General features: G+C 38.2%; 1 protein-coding gene across 1 annotated transcript in view; it reads left to right on the top strand.

Annotated features, from left to right (window-relative positions):
- The window catches only part of LOC106534987 (junction-mediating and -regulatory protein), a 36,388-nt gene that overhangs the window by 1,914 nt on the left and 15,855 nt on the right, over positions 1 to 18,619 (top strand). The window contains exon 2 of the mRNA XM_014031824.1: positions 13,166 to 13,339. Within this exon, the coding sequence (XP_013887278.1) occupies positions 13,166 to 13,339 (174 nt within the window). The remainder of the gene's footprint in view (positions 1 to 13,165; positions 13,340 to 18,619) is intronic.

The following is an 18,619-nucleotide window of genomic DNA, read 5'->3' on the forward strand; positions in this document are numbered from 1 at the left end:
GAGGAGCAAAACGACAGGTGGGGACCAGAAATGCCTCTGGGACGTGTCTTTAAGCTGAACTTCCTCATGGAGGAGCGCACCCACCCTCCTTCCCACACACCCTGCCCATGACTCCTGCAGACTCTCCAGTGAAAGTGAAACTTAACTGTCTGCTGAGCTCTCAATATTAGTTCTCACTCAGTGGCTACGTTCACACTGCAGGTCTTAATGCTCAGTTCCGATTTTTTGAAAACATCCGATCTTTTTGTGTGAACACATGGAGCTACAGATTTAAACAGCGAGACTTGAGGTTAGTGTCTTATCGATCCTTCAGCCCCTCCTCCTGATGAAAAAGTCAGATGAATGTGACATGAGCGTTCACACTGCAGTCACTTTGAAAACATCAGATATATATCCGATTTAAAACCACATACTGAAACGGCCTGGGTCAGATTAGAAAAAATCTGATTTGTTGCGTTCAGACTGTCATAAAAAAATCGGATATGAGTCAGATGGGTCCAAAAAATCGGATTTGGGTCGGATTTGCCTGCAGTGTGAATGTAGCCATAGATACTTTATTATGGTAAAGTATTTAAATGTATGCCTGAGAAACACAATAATATTGGCCCTTTAAACTTCAAAGAAATGCTGTCATGTTCCCCTTTAGTAACCCAGAATTGAGCGGATTTGGTTAAACATGGTCAAGATGGTTTTACTGGAAAAAACTGTATAACTGACATCATAGAAGTCCCAATAAAATAAAAACTCATTCAAAATGTTAAAACTCAGGCTGCAATTAAATATTACTAAAATTATTCAGTAATAAAAGTATTTTCTTTTTTGTAAATCCTTCACATCTAATAGTTTGTTAAAACTAATGCTTTTAAAACAATTAATACATGGACTACAAATCATCACTTGGTTTTCTGATTATTTTTTTGTAAACATTTTTATGTTTACACTTGTGAAAAATGGTGTAAATTTGATGAAAGTGAACATGTTGAAATGTGACTGTTCTGCAATGAATACAATATAAGATCAAACAGATAACAGTGTTTGCAGCACAAGCACACTGCTGGTCATGTAAGAAAATACTGGACTCTACACACAAGCTGAAAGGTCAAGCTGAAGAAGATGATATATATCTAAAAATATATATAGCAAAGTTAGTCCTTTGCACAGTATAAAAAGCTGAAACTTGCCATCTTCTATTTACCAGACAGATTTCTGGATACAATCAGTGATTTGACACAGAATGGAGTCATACATATGTTGGATCCTTTCCTGCAGCAGCTGTACAGTATGACCACCAAACCCCCAATATGACTCTTTTATCAAACTCCAGCAAATCCTCTGTGATTCTGTCTAATGTGTCTATGAAGCACCATCTGTATCTGCTGACCATCACTCATTGTTTTAACTGATTGTTGGACCCTCCAGCAACTACCTGATAACACTAGCACCCTGCTTTTGATATCACCACACATCCGCTGGTGCTTTTCTATATGTGATAGGGTTTTTTTGTAAATCAAATCATTTACATCCCCATTGCTCATCAACATGAGTAAATTTAGTGCAAATAGATCATTCCTTCTGAGTCCTTAACTTTTTTTGTGTGTATTTATGCAGTGAAGTCTGGTAAATGATATTTAGCCATGTTTTCTAAACAAGTTTTCATATTGAAAGGACATTATTTTACAGCCTTCAGATAGTGTTTTAATTTTTAAAGGGTTTTTGTGTGAAGTGTTGGCTTGGATGGCGGTGACTTCTCAATTTAAAGGTAGAGGAGCGATATATTGTGGTAAGACAGAGCAGATTTATCACTGACAGGGTTTAGTTTTGATGACAGGGTCTACAGATAGACTGTATTATCACAGAGAGAAAAGTCCTGTAATTATGTCTCCTGCATCTTGTGGGAGACTTCTGTAGTCTTAAAAGCTAAACTTAACTCATGTATTTTGTCCTGTTTTAAAATAAGTTTTTGAAACTTTCATCTCAAAATAGACCTTTTTGTTAGTGGCAATAAAAAAAGAAAAAGTTGAGTGAAAAAAGAAAGCTTGTCTGACTTAAAGAAAAAGTTAAAAATCACAAAAAATGTCTACTTAATGCAGGAGGGCTTTCCCAGCGGCTAGACTGGGGTTTCTCGGGGGAACTATGAAAGGTCAGTGCGAAAACAAATGCCGAACAACCACGTGACGGCGCGTCGACCGGTCGACAGCCGAGCGACCATACTGCCAGTTTAGCCGTAGGTGTAGCACCATTTTGCTTTAGCTAGTAGCAGACACGACATGACGGATCTTGGACAGACACGATATTGGACAGTATGCGGGCCCACATCACGGATTCGGTGAAAGCAGCCATCAAGAAAACAACTCAATTCCTGCTGTTATTCCTGGAGGTACAACAAAGTTTTTGCAACCCCTGGACATCAGTGTGAATCGTGCATTTAAAGCAGTCCTCAGGGCTGAATGGGAGGCTTGGATGACTGACGGGGATAAAGCATTCACAAAAACTGGCCGAATGTGAAGAGCGTCATTTCCTGATGTCTGCCAGTGGATCCTAACAGTGTGGAGCAGAGTGAATGAGTCCACCATCACCAGTGGGTTCTGAAAGGCTGGACTGCTACGTGAAGAGGACACCACAGCTTCAGAACCAGCATTACCCCGTGAGTACAGCGACACAGAAAGCAACAATGAACAGATCCCGCTGTGTGACGCAGCTTTTCTCAGCTTGTTTAACTCCGACACTGAAGAGGAGGACTTCGATGGTTTCAGTGCGCTGGAGGAAGATGAATGAGACGTTTTGTTGGACCAGAAACTGTTAAAGAAAACTACCAAAATAAGATCAGTTAAATGAACCGTATTCCTCCGAACTTTAATTCCTATCAGTTTGCTTTTTATGTTTTGATGTTGAATTCACTTTTTTGACGACAATTTTGGGTGTACTGTTTTTTTAATGTTGGGGGTGCGGCTTATAGTCCGAAAAATACGGTATATTAACGACAAGTTTTATACTTGCGTCATTTTGTGATGTCATAAGCCGTACAACAACCCACCGGAACCTGCGTTCAGCCCCTTACCTAGCAACCCCCGGGTGAAGCTCTACCTCCTCAGTATAAAAAGCCGTCACGGTTGTTGTTGTGCAATGCGCAGCTCATTTCACAACAAGTCTCCAATAGTGCAATGGGTAGTGGTGAACCAGAGAGTAGAAGAGCAGAAGACCAGGGTTCGAGACCGGCATGGACAGTGTTTAATTATTTATTTATTTTTGTTCGTTATGAACACATTTTCTCATGTACCTCTATTGTTTAGCTTATTAAAGCCTTGTTAAAGCCTATTTGTTTGAGTTTCTGAGGTATTTTTACCGCTGCTGCTCCCTGCTCTGGTAACAGCATGCAGAGTGAGCGCAGAGCAAGAGGAGGGAGAGAGAAAAAAAAAAAAGAAGCTGCGACTGACTCTGCCTCTGGGTCTCACAGGGTCTCATATGGTTGTACAACGGAGCTTCTGCTATTAGCCATGCTAACGTAAACGCTGGCTTTGGAGGACGGAGTTAATGTCAACAGATTTTTGGAGGGCGTTACCAACAGAGCTCATTAACATAAACAGCTCTTCTGAACAGAAGTCAGAGCAGCAGAACTAGAAAATGGGAAATTTTATTATCTGAGAATTATTTTGTGCATTAAATTGAATGAACATGGTCTGGATAGCCCACAGACATACCATAAACATTTCTACGACCCATAATTGGTCTACTTTAAGACTTACCGTTGCCATTCCACAGCTGTATTTGAGTTCATATATTGTCATTATATTGTCAAATTGTCACCTGGTGGATAAGTGACACATATATGAACAAAATGTGACAGCTTTCACCCTCAGCTGTAACATTAACGATGATCAATAACGTTTGTAGACCTCAGTTAGTGCTTCTGTGCTGAGCCACTAATGAATTTTAAAGTTATCACAAGCCCTAAAGCACTACTCAGGAAATTAGTTTCCCTATTAGTGCTTTAGAGGAACCGTGGCCACCACTGGTTGGTGTTGAAGTAGCTGAAACTGATCCCCTACTTCTGCTCTGAGTGCTAACTGCTCGCTCAAGATTTTTGCCATTACCTTTCAGAGTCAACTGTTGGCTGAACATCTATAACAGATTAACTTTTGGATTTAACCCAATTTAAGATGGCTTACAGCCAACTAACCTTAGAACACACAGAACAGGTTTTAACTCAGTTTAATGATTATCAAGCTACAATTTAGTGTGGCAGTAGCTGAGAGTTATTCACAACCAAGCGCTAACAAATCTAGCGAGGTTATGCAAAAGATACTGTATCACAAGATTGCGTGTGATGGTATTTTTCAAACAATAGCTACCACTCTCATTTCTCTGTCAGAAAGTGATCTTATTTCATGACATGAAAGGTGGCGGACGATAAGCATTCCTGATGTTTAACTTGATTTGTGTAAATTACAGTGGTTTGAGTCCTAGCTTGTCCCCTGGCAGGAGTTGGCTTGTTTTTCTCATTTTCTTTCAGGGTTAGTTCCCCACCGTACAGCGACTGAAGAGGGTATGTGGTTGGTTGGTGGTTACCATGGAGAGCTGAGGTAAACAGCAGGAGCAGTGTTGGAGCTAAATCGTGTCGTGTTCGCCCCAGTCTACAACGTGGAGGGCTTAGCAACATCAGCCAGGAGTTGATATAACAGACTCATTCATAGCTGTGCCTCTCTGAAGTTAAAAGAGCACTTCGTTCACCATCTTACATGACAATTGGATGGTGCTACGCTTTAATATTATCTGAGGCAGAAATAAAATAGATTTATTGTTCAGTGTGAATCAGAGCTGCTGGTTTCTAGGAGCTGGGAGATTAATTGCTTTTCCTGTAAACAAAAGCAGTTTTAGTAGCTATTTGAGGGAACAATGAGCCAACTGTGGATTTGTGGACATATGGTACGAATCAGTAGCAGTTTGGGTCAATTTATTCTACTTTCACGACTCTTAACATTGTGTTTTTATGAAATCAATTCTGGCCACACACACTATTGTGCTTTCAGCTACTCAGAGTCTTACACACTTGCTGAGATGATTTTTTTCTTTTCTTAATCGTTGAGGGAGCTTTTGTTCAACACCCAAATAATGAATCAGTCAGGAATTAGATTACACTGGAATCCTGTTTTATAATTTAATGGGCAACTTCTTTTGTTCTAGATACTGAAAAGGACTTGAAACTTTTATTGATAACTTCTTGCTGAATTTTCACTTAAAATAACTAAAACAAGGAGTTTTTTTCAAAAGTAGATGGTAAATGGACTGAACTTATAGAGCGCTTTATCAAGTTATCAAGTAGATAATAAATTGTATAAATATTGATAGATAATTGTATACAGTAATAGACACACACACACACACACACACAAAACAGCAGTGTAGTGCAACATCTAATATATTTTAGGGATTTTTTGCCTTATATTTTTCTAAATTCTTTGTTTTATGATGTGACCATGTTTTTATTTACCTAAATGTATTTTATTATATGATGGATTAATAAAAAGTCAGTAATTAAAAAAAAGCCTCCAGTGAACAGAGACTAATCTTGAGCAGGAACTTTGAAATGATCTTGCGTATGTTGTCACACTCTGAACTATGTGCAGTGGTGATTCTAGAACACAGTATGTGAAGATGATCTATTCCTACAATCTATTTCACTCTGGAATTGTTTTAAGGGACAAGAGAAAATAAAACCTGTCTTTGTCTGTTAGTGAACAAACGTAAAGTTTTTATCCAGCTGAGTAAACTGTGCTTTATCACTCTGACAGGGCTCTGACAGAGTTTCTTTTGTTTTTGGAGGATTTGGGCACAGCCCTGAAAGATGCACTGAAGGAAGATTCAGCTGTCCTTCTAGAGGATCTCATCACCCGTGTCTGTTCATTCTGCTTTGTGCTTGTTAAAAGTACAATGTGGCACACACAATCTCATAATCAAGCCTCTAGTGTACAGAGAATAATCTTAAACTGGAACTTTGGATTAACCATAAGTATGATACCAAACTACAATTTGTCCAATGTAGATTCTAGAGCACACACACCATGTGAAGGCCGTAAAGTGTACGCCACTCTGAGTGCCCTAAGGTGAAACAAAAGTCTGGCTTTCCTTCTTGAACAAATGCAAAGTTATTTTCAGCTGAGTAAACAGTGCTTTATTGTTTATTTTTTATTTTTTAGATTGGGGGCAGTGCTGGCTCTAGCCACTTTGGTGCCCTAGGCGAGTTGAAGCCACTATGTCCCACCCACCCCAATTTGAACCCCTAAAAACAAGTTTGACAATGTAAGGTACTATGGCAAACTTAGATTTATTTGCTTTCCCACAGGAAGCAAATAAATAACAACATACATGTCAACTTGTACTGATTGGCCGTAATTTATAAGGATTTTACATCATTTTGCAGGTATACAGACATATAGAGCAATCTCATGGATTTTTTCAAGTCTTACGGATTTTTTCAAAACCTCATTTTCAAATTCAACTAACATGTCAGAGCCTGTAGGATGATTTAAAAAAACATTAAATAACATTAAATAGCCATCTTCCAACATGTTCTGCCGGTAGAAATAAGTTTTGAACTTTTTCCGCTCTCCTTTCCTCCTGCTTCACATCGGGCGCTTTTATGTCCCCAGCGAGGCTGACAACCCCCCCACCCCCGCGGGTGTGAGTTGTATGGAATTTTTTGCAAAATTTACAGATTTTTGCACATGAACCGTTACCTGAAAGGCACTAGTAGCGTGTCGGAGCAGGATGAGTCAGTGCAATGTCAATCAAATGAGAGAGAGGGTGGGGGCGATTGCTGCATTGGGGGAGAGAAAATGTTTTATGGGTAGAGTAGTTTATTTTTCCTGTAATACTTCATTATAGTTTTTTTTTAAGACAAAGCTAATTGAAAGGGGCCCTTAGCAGAGTTACAACCAGGGATTACAAATAATTACTTTTTTTTCTTCTGCAGTTCGGCACCACCTCCAGCAGATGGTGATCTAGGCGACCGCCTAGTTTGCCAATGCCAAGTGCCGGCTCTGATTTGGGGACAGGGCTCTGACTGCTTTTTGTGTTTTTGCACCTAGCAGAAGCTCAGGGTATTTACTGTTTTTGGAGGCTGAAAGATGCTCTGACTGGAGATTTACTGTCCCTGACCCCTGTACATGTCTGTGGACTTTGTAGTTCTGAAGGGTGTGACTGGGAGGAAAGAAAAGTTCCACAAATTAACTCCCGCAGGCCTGTTAGCTCAGTTTTCAGTGTTGTGCCATGTTGCATGTTCAATCCCCTGTACCGACCAGCTTGTTTTTACTTGTCCTCAGTCTCTCTAGATTGTTTCTTGGTCTATATTTGCAACCTGTCCAGTGTGTGCCCTACTTCTCACACAGTGACTTCTGGACTTTGGCACCAGCTATCCCGGTGACCTGTATGGTGAAAGTTTGTAAAGGATAGTGTATAGTTTTGTATCCCACTGTATCAATCTGCCTACAGTATGCTGGGGTCTCAGGAGTTTGAGGTGTGGAGAGAAAGTTTAAATTGTTTTATATTAAAGATGAAAGACCTGCTGAGTGACAAACTGACAGAAAACTTCCACACGGTTAGTTATAATGTTTCATAATAATAATAAAATAAAAAATATATTTTTTTTCTAGTAAAGTACGGTAGGTGATGCCTATAAAATAAAAAGTGAGGAAAGGGTCCATTTATTACGTAAGCCGAGAGCGGCCGTTTTCCGCTTATAGTTATAGTTATCTCGGAGATAACAAGGACCATTTTCCCGTGATAACGAGTTAATTCCCTGATGGTTTTCTTGTGTATCATTCAATAACCATGGAGACAGACTTGGCTGTTCATCAATCAGTCTGTCTTGTCTGTCTGTCTGTGTGTCGTTATTTAATCAGGCAGATCCCATTGAGATCTCAGATCTCTTTTGCAAGAATGGCCTAACTATTAATTGTTCATAATTTTGTGTTGTTTTTGTATCATCAGGCTCAAATTGTGATGCTTCTCTTGTACAGATAACTTTCATTTTTGATTCGCAGTGCTGAGAGAGAGAGAGAGAGGGAGAGGGAGGGAGAGAGAGAGAGGGAGAGAGAGGGGTCCGGACGGACACTTTCAACTGTAGCTCCCAAAAATAACTTAAATGCATCATCTGTGTTTTACCAAAACTGTCAAAAAATGCTTACAGAAGCTGCTCCAGCCGCAACTCGTGCTAAAAACTCAGAACTTCCTCCCTGCAGCGCTCTGCTGTGTCCTCACTGTCTCTCACACACACGGTTGTTCTTCTATCCTCATGGGGACTTTGCATTGACTTTCATTCATTTACTAGGATTTTCTAAAACCCATCTGACCTTAAACCTAGTCTAAACTTTATTTACCCCATGATGTGGACCAGGTTTTTGTCCCCATAAGAAACAGTGGGTCCTCACCAGGCTGTTTGTACCGGGGAAATAGTCAAAAGCCGTCCCCACCATGTAGCAAAAACAAGTACACACACCTGCTCCCCCCTTCAGTCAGGAACATTAACCCTTTAGATGCATTAAAATGTAGAAAAACATTGTTTTCATAGTGATTGGAAGTCTTTCTATGCTTGTTTTTATATTACATAACTGTTATATTGTATCTAGAAAAGTTAGTCTAATTAGAACAAAGAAATATGTTTATTTTGATTAAATCTTACAAATGGGTGTTTTTTATTTTATTGTTTTTTTAGACATGAAACTTCTTAACTCTTTACACGTACAGAGGAGATAAATACAAACTTTATTGACTCAGACACTAACTGCAGATACAATCAGAATAAGAGTCAGATTATTTTGAAACTTAAAACCCTAAAAAGATGTTCTTGGATGTATTTTGATCTGCAACATAACAAAGGGTCAAGAGTCATTCTGCAACTCCTGCTGCAGACTTTACTAGCTTGACTCAGAGCAGCTGAGTTTTTTTTCCACGCCTCTTTTAATTCCATCCTGTTCTCTGAAATCACATATGAGCGTGATGAGAGAGGGTCTGTGTTGATGATTTCTGAACTGTCAGGGGGAAAATTAAAACGTGCTGTTCATTCATTTAGTGGTTTGGTGTTCTTCAAAAGAGATTTAAACTGAGAACTCTGGACTGAGATAGTATCTGCTGTTGCACAGAGTTCTGATCACTTACAGTAATATTAACTTAATCATAGTAAATTATTATTGATAACTATCATGAGGAGTCATTAACATTAAGATGTAGCATAGTAATTAAATATTCACATACAGTATATGTAAATTGCTTATAAATAGGACTGTCAAATGATTATTATTTTTAATCTGATTAATCCCAAAGTAGCTGTGAATTAATAATGATTAATCTTAAATTTAATATACTATTGCATATTGATAAAATAAATTACTTGAGTTATTAATTAGTTTTTAATGTTTTTATTTAGAAAACAAAATCGATGCATAGACATGATTTTTTGAATATAAAACAGGACCTAAAAAATGCACCAAACATATTTGAGTCAGTGAAATTTTGTGCAGAATAATGGTTAAATCGATAACCCAAGGATTTTCATTCCAAATGAGTTCTACATGAGGAATGAAAGATAAATACTAAGGTCACAGTTGTCATCAAAACCTAAATAAATAAAATAAAAAATAAGCCATAAGAAGACAAAAAGAAAAAAAACTGTACATAATGCACACATGGAGTTTTTTTATTTAACCTTTATTTATCCAGGTAAACTGTTTGAGAACAACTTCTCATTTACAAACATGACCTGCCATGCACTGAGTGCATTGCAATTTAAAACCTACATATTCAGCCATAGTAAAGAGATTGTAAATTTTAATCGCGATTAAAATTTTTAATCTATGCCCATGCAGCACTAAAATTAATCAGAGTTAACTTGATTAATTTCACAGCCCTACTTATAAATGAATCTGAGCTGTATAAATCTGTTTTTTATCAAACAAGTAGCTCTTTGTGTACTCCCCTGAAGTAGCTCTCACTCTCAAAGGTTGGTGACTCCTGTCCTACAACAATACTCACTATGGTATTCACCATTCTGCCTTTTGGTTTTAGAGATTAGAACAGGCATTTTATGCTGCTGCTACAACTTTTTGTTCTGTGCTACAAAATCAGCAACCTCTGTAGCACCGGTGCTATGAGCTAAAAAAAAAATTAACGTACAGCCCTGCAAGGAAAACCATAACTCGTTATCACGAGAAAACCATGGAATATAATTATAAGTGGAAAACGGCCGCTCTCGGCTTCCGTAATTTATATCTGTCCGTCAAATAAATAAATAAAATAAAATTCTAACTAAATATTTAGTGAAGCAGACAATTTGAAGTAAGAATGTCTTTTTTATAAAAAATATTTTTATGTTCAACTGTTTCTGGATAATTTGAATGTCAACATCAGTGTTTTATCCTGGATATTTTTTGTCTAATTTCCGATTAGACTCAGAATTTTACTTTTTTCTAATTTATCTTTAATTTATCTTTATCTCAGTCACACACAGGCTATTCATAACAATATCCTCTCGTTAATATAGACAGACACAAAATACAACCCAACAGAAAAATATTAGGATTTTAAGTCTAAAGCTGATTCCCAAATGCATCTCTAATATCGTAATCATGTTTGTTTTTTGTCCATTAGACTGTTTTTATGTTTGTTAAGGCGAAATTACAAACAATTTTACAAATTTGAAAAAAAAAAACAAAAACAAATAAACAAACAAAAAAAACCCAAGTATTTTTACTTACAAATTCTGGCCTTCCCTGTTGTCAGAATTTGGGTAGATAGTTTGTTATTGTGAATGTTATTTATTTAGAAAAAAGGGTTCCTTAAAACTAGGCTAATTTGATGAAATTTGGAGAGTGCTAACACGCAGAAACAGGATACCCAGTTGTATCTCACATGCTTGACTTAAGACTTGCAATTTATCTGTACTGGATTGTGAGCATTGTGAATAATTTCATAGATTCTCACGAATGCATTACTCATGAAGCAGGAAATTCTCACTCAGATATTTTGACCACGCACTTTAAAACAATAGTGTATCAAAAAAGACTGGAATAAAAATGTAACAACATTAATTGTCTTAAAAGGCCTGTTGTTGAACGTAAGGACCAGTTTATACAGAAGTGAAAGTGAGTTACTTGAGGTGTATTCCCGTAATATTTTTTAGTTCAGTATTTATTTAAGTTTGAAAAGGAATGTTGTAGGAGAACCAGCGATGAAGACGAGCTGTATGTGATTACAATTATCTATTATAGGTGGTTGGATAGATACGATAGAATTTGTGACTTCTGTGTTGATTACGGTGTTAAGGATGAATATTATGTATTATTAGAACTAGAGATGTACCGATAGGAAAATTTCAGCCGATATCGATATAATTATTGCTTTTATGGCCGACAACTGATATTTACCGATATTACACAAACATACAAATTACTATACAAATATGTACAAACACACTTGGGTCCTTTTTTATTACTGTAAACAAACGACCAGACGTCTGACATAGCTCCCTACGCCAATTATTCCTGGCTGCACAGCATCAATATCACTATCACTATCGAACAGTTACCACTCAACCAACCATCTCCCATCCCAAAACAGAAACACAAAGCTAAAAATTGGGAAATCAATATCTGATGTTAATATCGACTCAGTTTTACATATCGGACCGATACTGCTATTCTAAAAAATGACCAATATCGGCCGATAACGATATTATTGCCGATATATTGTGCATCCCTAACTAGAATGCACAAACATAGAGATCAGCATAATGGCTATTGAACAAAGTACTATGGCATTTCTACCTCGGTTTAAATTGCATCTCCTGATGTAGTTTAAATGGGACCTATTATGCAAAATTCACTTTTTAAAGTTTTTTTTACTCAACTTTGGGTATGTACTTCTTAAAAAACAGTCCTAGGACCAAAAAAAATGCACCCGGGGGCATATTTACTGTAAGTAAATATATTTTTAATGTGTATTAAGGACAAGTTTTATACTTCCGTCATTTTGTGATGTTACAAGCCGTACGACAACCCACCGGAACCTGCGTTCAGTTCCTTACCTAGCAACCCCCGGGTGAGACTCCTCCTCCTCAGTATAAAAAGCCGTCACGGTTGTTGTGCAATGTGCAGCTCATTTCACAACAAGCCTCCAATAGGGTAATGGGTAGAGTCTTGGACCAGAGAGCGGGAGACCAGGGTTTGAGACCGGTACGGACACAGCTTAATTATTTATTTATTTTCGTTCATTATGAACACGTTTTCTTATGTACCTCTATTGTTTAGCTTATTAAAGCCTTGTTAAAGCCTATTTGTTCGAGTTTCTGAGGTATTTTGACCACTGCTGCTCCCTGCTCTGGTAACAGCATGCAGAGTGAGCGCAGAGCAGAGGAGGGAGAGAAAAAAAAGAAGCTGGGACCACGACTCTGCCTCTGGGTCTCATGGTTGTACAACGGAGCTTCTGCTGTTATTAGCCATGCTAACGTAAACGCTGGCTTTGGAGGGCGGAGTTAATGTCAACAGATTTTTGGAGGGRGGAGTTAATGTCAACAGATTTTTGGAGGGCGGAGTTAATGTCAACAGATTTTTGGAGGGCGTTACCAACAGAGCTCATTAACATAAACAGCTCTTCTGAACAGAAGTCAGAGCNGGCGTTACCAACAGAGCTCATTAACATAAACAGCTCTTCTGAACAGAAGTCAGAGCAGCAGAACTAGAAAATGGGAAATTTTATTATCTGAGAATTATTTTGTGCATTAAATTGAATGAACATGGTCTGGATAGCCCACAGACATACCATAAACATTTCTACGACCCATAATTGGTCTCCTTTAAGAATGCAAACATAATTTGTAAACTTTTTTCCTCTAAGAGTTTGAGCTTCCGTCACCATGTTGCTTTGGTCATTTTATGAATCACAGAGTCAGGAAGAATGCATCACATTCCTGTCTTAAGTGTTCTGTGAAACAAGCTGAGGGAAATAAGCAAATTTAGTTCCTAGATTTAGAAATTTTTTGATTAAGAAACAATCTGATGCTTTATATTGATTTTCTCACCAATTTACTACCTTCCTTGTCCTTCAGTATGAAAGCTAAATATATTGCACTGCATAAGTCTTGATTCTGTTTCTCTTTTTTCATGTTTTGTTTCAGGTGTTGGACAAGCACAGAGCTATGGACAACATGGTGGATCTGCTACAAGTGTATCCAGAAGAAGACGAGGCATACGGAGACCTGCTGGAGGCTACGACTCAACTCTATCACTACTTGCTTCAACCCTTCAGGGACATCAGAGAACTGGCAACTCTGCGCCGACAGCAAATTAAGGTAATACAAGTACACAGAAACAAATACCATCTGTTTTCAAGCTTGATTTAAGTAGGTGTTGATCCTGAAATAGCCAGCTTACTGCTCTGTTCTTGAAGACAGTTTTTCTTGTTTCAGGCTGCCTTTCTACATCAGTGAAGCCCACTAGTTTTAGAGACTTTTTTGTGGTTTGGTTAGTACTGATCACAAACCCTCGTCCTCCGAGTGTACCCCCATAGGCTTACTGTTATGGCATTAACATTAAATGCTTATGCTTGTGTCTTGATGATGATGGCACAGGATCAGCCAGAGAGGCTTTATTCCTCACCCAGAGCAGATTAACAACCAGCCTTAAGTATTATTACAGCAGCCACTAAACCACTGAGTAATTCTGCAGCCTCAGCCCTCTTCGGTTTACAACACTCGTTCTCTACTCTCGTTGTTGCCTTTCTTCATCTGATGCTTAAGAATACAGTAGTAAAAGTCCAGGAGCTGCTTTTCAGCGTTATCCAGTGTCCTGTTGTGTAAGATACAGTCAGTAAGTCAGCGTCCTGCCTGTTTAAAGACAACAAATGTATGTTTTGTATTTTTGAACTTCAAAAGATTTTGACAAGTTTGAGTTTTTCTATGATCAGGGCCAGTCTTTAGAATTTTTTTCCGATAAACAACGCCTGGTTTTATCTTTATTTATTTAAATGTTTTTGGGGGAGTGGGGGAGGCGGGGTGTCAATGTGTTCTTTATTACAAAATAAAAAAATTGCTTAACTTGAATTAAATAATTACATATTTTAGGGCTGCAGCTACCAGTTATTTTTGTAATCGATTATTCTGTTGATTAATTGGACAAAATTTCTACAGTAACTACTTAAGCTTATTTTATGACTAATACTTCATATTGTGTAATCTACATCTGCTGCAATCAAAGTAAAACTACTATACCAGTTTTTATTTGAGTCATTTAAAGCTCCAATTGCTTGTATTTATTTGTGAGGTTTGAGAGTGCGTTAATTGAAACTCTGTTATTGAATAGTTTTTAACCATAAATGCATTTTAACGTTAGCCAAAATAGACCTCCTCCTTGTACATCTGTAACATGAGTCATGTTACATGTCACATTATCACAGATTTAGTTAAATATATTTTGCAAAGGTAATGTAAGCAATGCCTGTTTGTTGTATGCAGCAACTGTTTTCTGTTCTGGTGCTGACACATGAGGCTGGGTTATCTTTTCAGTTTAGTTTAAAATGTTCCCATAAGTTTGACAATTTCTGTGCTTTCATAGGTGCTCTGTTTTAGGATAGGATAGAACTTTATTGATCCCACAGTGGGGAAATTTGAACATTACAGCAGCTCTAAACAGTGGAGTTGCAGTAACAGGCTGCCTGCCGTGGCGCCATCTTAAACAAAGAAAAACTGAAAACGCACAAGGGAAGGGAAGATGAGGAAAAAAGCAAAAACATCATATTATATCAACACTGTGACACACTATGGTGTTTATGAAAAAAACCTCTGCATACAGCAAGTTTATTAGCCAAATGAGTAAGTCAGTTTAAGGGGGCCCGAAGAATCCAGTTCCCAAACCAATCCCCAAACAGTTACAACTAGTTCAGAAATATTGATGGAAACTGTTCATTTCTGTGCAGCTTTCAGCCTGCTCTGGAAAACAGAATTAGACGGGTGAGAGGAGGGGGAAGGGAGGGGGCAGAGCCGAGTCGACACATCCATCCAGGAAGAATTTAATCAACAGATCCAAGGCCGTTGTCGGGGAGATCCAGATTCTGTAATCACTTTTTTTGGGAACAGAAGAGACAAGCTGACAACAACAATTTTCCATCTGCTGTAGAGTTTCTGCTGGTACTCTCAAGGTGGCGATTCCAATCAGGCAAAATGGTGTGGACAAAATTCCGCCGAGCCAAGTCTGTCAGATTCCTCCAAGATCAGTTACATCTGGCCAGCAAACTCCAGGGACCACAGCCGGCCCGCGACCTTCAATAGAACTGCTTGCAGACTGAGTCCAGCTCACTCAAGGCAAAATGTCCAAGTTCTGATAGAATCCAGCCATCCATCGAGTTGGTCAGTCAGCCAAGAGATGAACAGCCACCGACGCTGTTTTGTAGAACACCAGGAGACCACCCAGCCAATCTGTAGAATCCAGTGATCGGAGTCCAGACATAAATCCAGAACAGAGAAGAACAGAGGTCCCACCTTTGACATGTCCTCCCATGGAAGAAGAAAAAAACTTTGTTCCAAGAATTTTATTGAGAGACCAGCTAACCAAATCCATAAAAATAAAAAAATAAAAAATATCCATGATTTCTTATTTCGGATGAAAAATGTAGAGTGGCTCCAAGCAGCAAAGCAGGGAAAGATAAGGAAGGGCAGGAGAGAAGGAAAGAGTGTCTTACTCCTTCGAGAGCGGAAACAAAACAAACAAAGAAAAAAAAAACAGTACCGAACAGCATGTTTTTTAGGACTCTTAATCTCACTTGATAGCTAAAAATATCACTTAGCATACATGCACCTACAGTGTAGCCATTAGCAGAAGCACAAGCTTTGTGCAACACTAACATTCTGGCTGATGACTATTTTAATAGTAATTATTTTTAACAAAGCTTCAAAACAGTTAATTTGTACTTAAATCATTTTTTTAAAGTAAAGACCATTTTTTTCATTGCATGTTGCAGCCCTGCTATGCGTGCTGTACAGCGGGTGGGAGGGAGAAATGATGATGATTTATCCCATTTATATGATTTATAATTTTATATTTCTTAATTTATTTTCAGAATATTTTGATTAAATGGACATATAAAAAAAGAAATAGTTTGCATTCCTGGTTGGGCAGGCATCGGGACACATCGACCTGCCCAAATTTGTGTGGTATTTGTGGAACTCTGAGTAAGATTTTATTTTACAGACAAACGTTCAATTATCAGCACAAATGCAAATAGTATGACAGTAATGTGTGTGTATTTCATTGGTGTGTATGTGTGCAATGTGTCTGCAATCTACATGCATGTGTGCAGTATTTGTGTCAATACAACTAGTCATGTCATCTCTAGTTTATTAAATAGGATTTAAAGTAGGGCTGGGCGATTATTTGATTGCGATTATTGATAGAGAAAAAATTCAGGTCGATCACGGTGATCAGCTGTGAACCCTTTCCTCGATCAAACATGATGGAAATGTGTGCAACAACAGCCAATCAGAAGCCACCTTCTCCTGCTCCACTTCTGTTTATAAGTTGTTAATGAAACACGGACGGAATCGCAGACTTAACCAAACAAAATGTAAGCCAGTACAAAACGCTGAATCTCACAGAGTTTGCTTATTTGGGCAAGTTTCAGAGGTATTTTGGCCACTGTCGCGTCCTGTACCTGCTGTTACCTGCTAACAGGGCATGTCATGTTTACACTGTGTTGCTCTTAGATGAACCTCTTGCTGATTCGGGTGGTGCAGAGTGGGTGTCCTGTTGCCTGGAAGGTCCGAAGGCCACTATGAATTAAATATGTGGATCAACCTGTTTCAGGTAGTTTGTACCAAAGTGAGATCCAGTTACTACAGTCATATGGCTTCCATCTGACACAATCATTCCTGACACACCTGCTGGTGTTTACCTCCATCTGTCAGGCAAATTGTACTCAAATTTGGAAACGTCACACAGCAAAATATGCAAATGATTGAGTCCTGTGACCTGGATTCATTTAAAGCAAACTGAATGCAACTAATGTAACTTTGTCAGCTTAAACTAATCTATTGTAAATACACTTTAGTTTTTTAACTTGGATAATTCAAATTCAAGAATCTGATGCAGTTGTAAAAATTTTATGAAAGTTTGCAATTTGATTTTAGTATTTTTCTGATCTAGAAGTTTGAAAAAACAAAACTTGTATGTTTACAGACGTTATTTCCTTTTCCATTTTGTAGTACATACTTGGTTGAATAAAAACAAAAGACCAAGAGCTGATTTTATATTTTACATGTATAAAAGATTATTATTGTTGTGGTTTTAGTTCAAAACTGAACTATTTCCTTTTTACACACTGGCCTAACACATGTTGCAAACATTTGCCATGTTGGAAATACTTGATGCAAGTTATTCACAATATACTCCAACTGATTTTGTATTTCAGCTGGAAATTTTTTTTACAAGAACATCATGTTTTGTTAAAAAAGAAAATACTTAATTTCAAAAATTGTTTTACTACTAGCCATCTTTTATTTGTGCTAAACATTGACATGAAAGATGTGTGCTTAAATACCAAAAATGCTGATTCTTTTGGTATTAAAGATGACAATCTTTAAAAGATGTAAACAGTTCAAATGAACCATTTTATTTCCAATGGTTTCCTATTGAAAAACATTTTTATTATTATATTTTGCCACAAAATAGTAGATAAAGGCTTCTTGTTATGTAAATCTGAAGATTGACTCTTAAACCTATGTACTTTAAACAGCTGCTCAGCGTCTTCTCAGTCTAAATAAGATTTGTTGGCCCTGTCGGCTCCAGCTGCCTGATACGTTTTTACATGTCTTTGTGACACTCTCAAAGTGTTTATTTATTGATTTACCCAAACGAGATAAGGACTCACCATGACATTCTGCAGGTATACTCCTAGTGTTTAACTTGTGTCACCTAGACCTGTCACGATAGACAATAAATCAACTAATTGCACGATAACTTTTTTTGAGGTCGGTAAAAAAATGAGGTCGATAAGTTTCATTTTCCTGCTTGTTTGTTTACTTCGTGCCTCTCCCTCACTGCTCCGCTGCACAGGAGCTCAGCTGACTCCTCCCCTCCTGTTTTCTTAGTGTGGGAGGAGTCAACTCTTGCTTGAGCATGAGAGCTCGTTGCCAAAGAAACATTTCAAAGCAGAACGCGGCTGCTGAAGTGTCGGAGCACTAGAGCCTGAATTTCGCTAGAGAGAGAGAGAGAGAGATTGAGATTGAGATTGAGAGAGATTGAGAGAGAGATTCCCTGTGTAGGTTTCAGAACAGGCTCCAATCGGGGAATTGGAAGTTTTACAGGAACATTTGATCCAGGAAAGGTAGCAGCTGGTTTATCCTCCGTCACTGTAGCTGCTTTTGAAACGAGAACGTGCGCGAATGCGCTCTGCGGGCAGTGACGTGGGGGATGGGCGTCAGAAGCTCGTTCACGAACAAACTTCTGTTTTCATTGGCTGTTAATTTTTGGGTAAGCCTGGATTTTTCTAAAGCCTGTAGTACCACCGGGAAAAACAAGAGGACTTTTTTTTCCCCCTCATAGCTCACCTGTCTAATATCAATCTGTCAGGAGATAGTGAC

Source organism: Austrofundulus limnaeus, unplaced genomic scaffold (genome assembly GCF_001266775.1).
Source record: "Austrofundulus limnaeus strain Quisiro unplaced genomic scaffold, Austrofundulus_limnaeus-1.0 Scaffold1329, whole genome shotgun sequence".
Taxonomy (NCBI): Eukaryota; Metazoa; Chordata; class Actinopteri; order Cyprinodontiformes; family Rivulidae; genus Austrofundulus; species Austrofundulus limnaeus.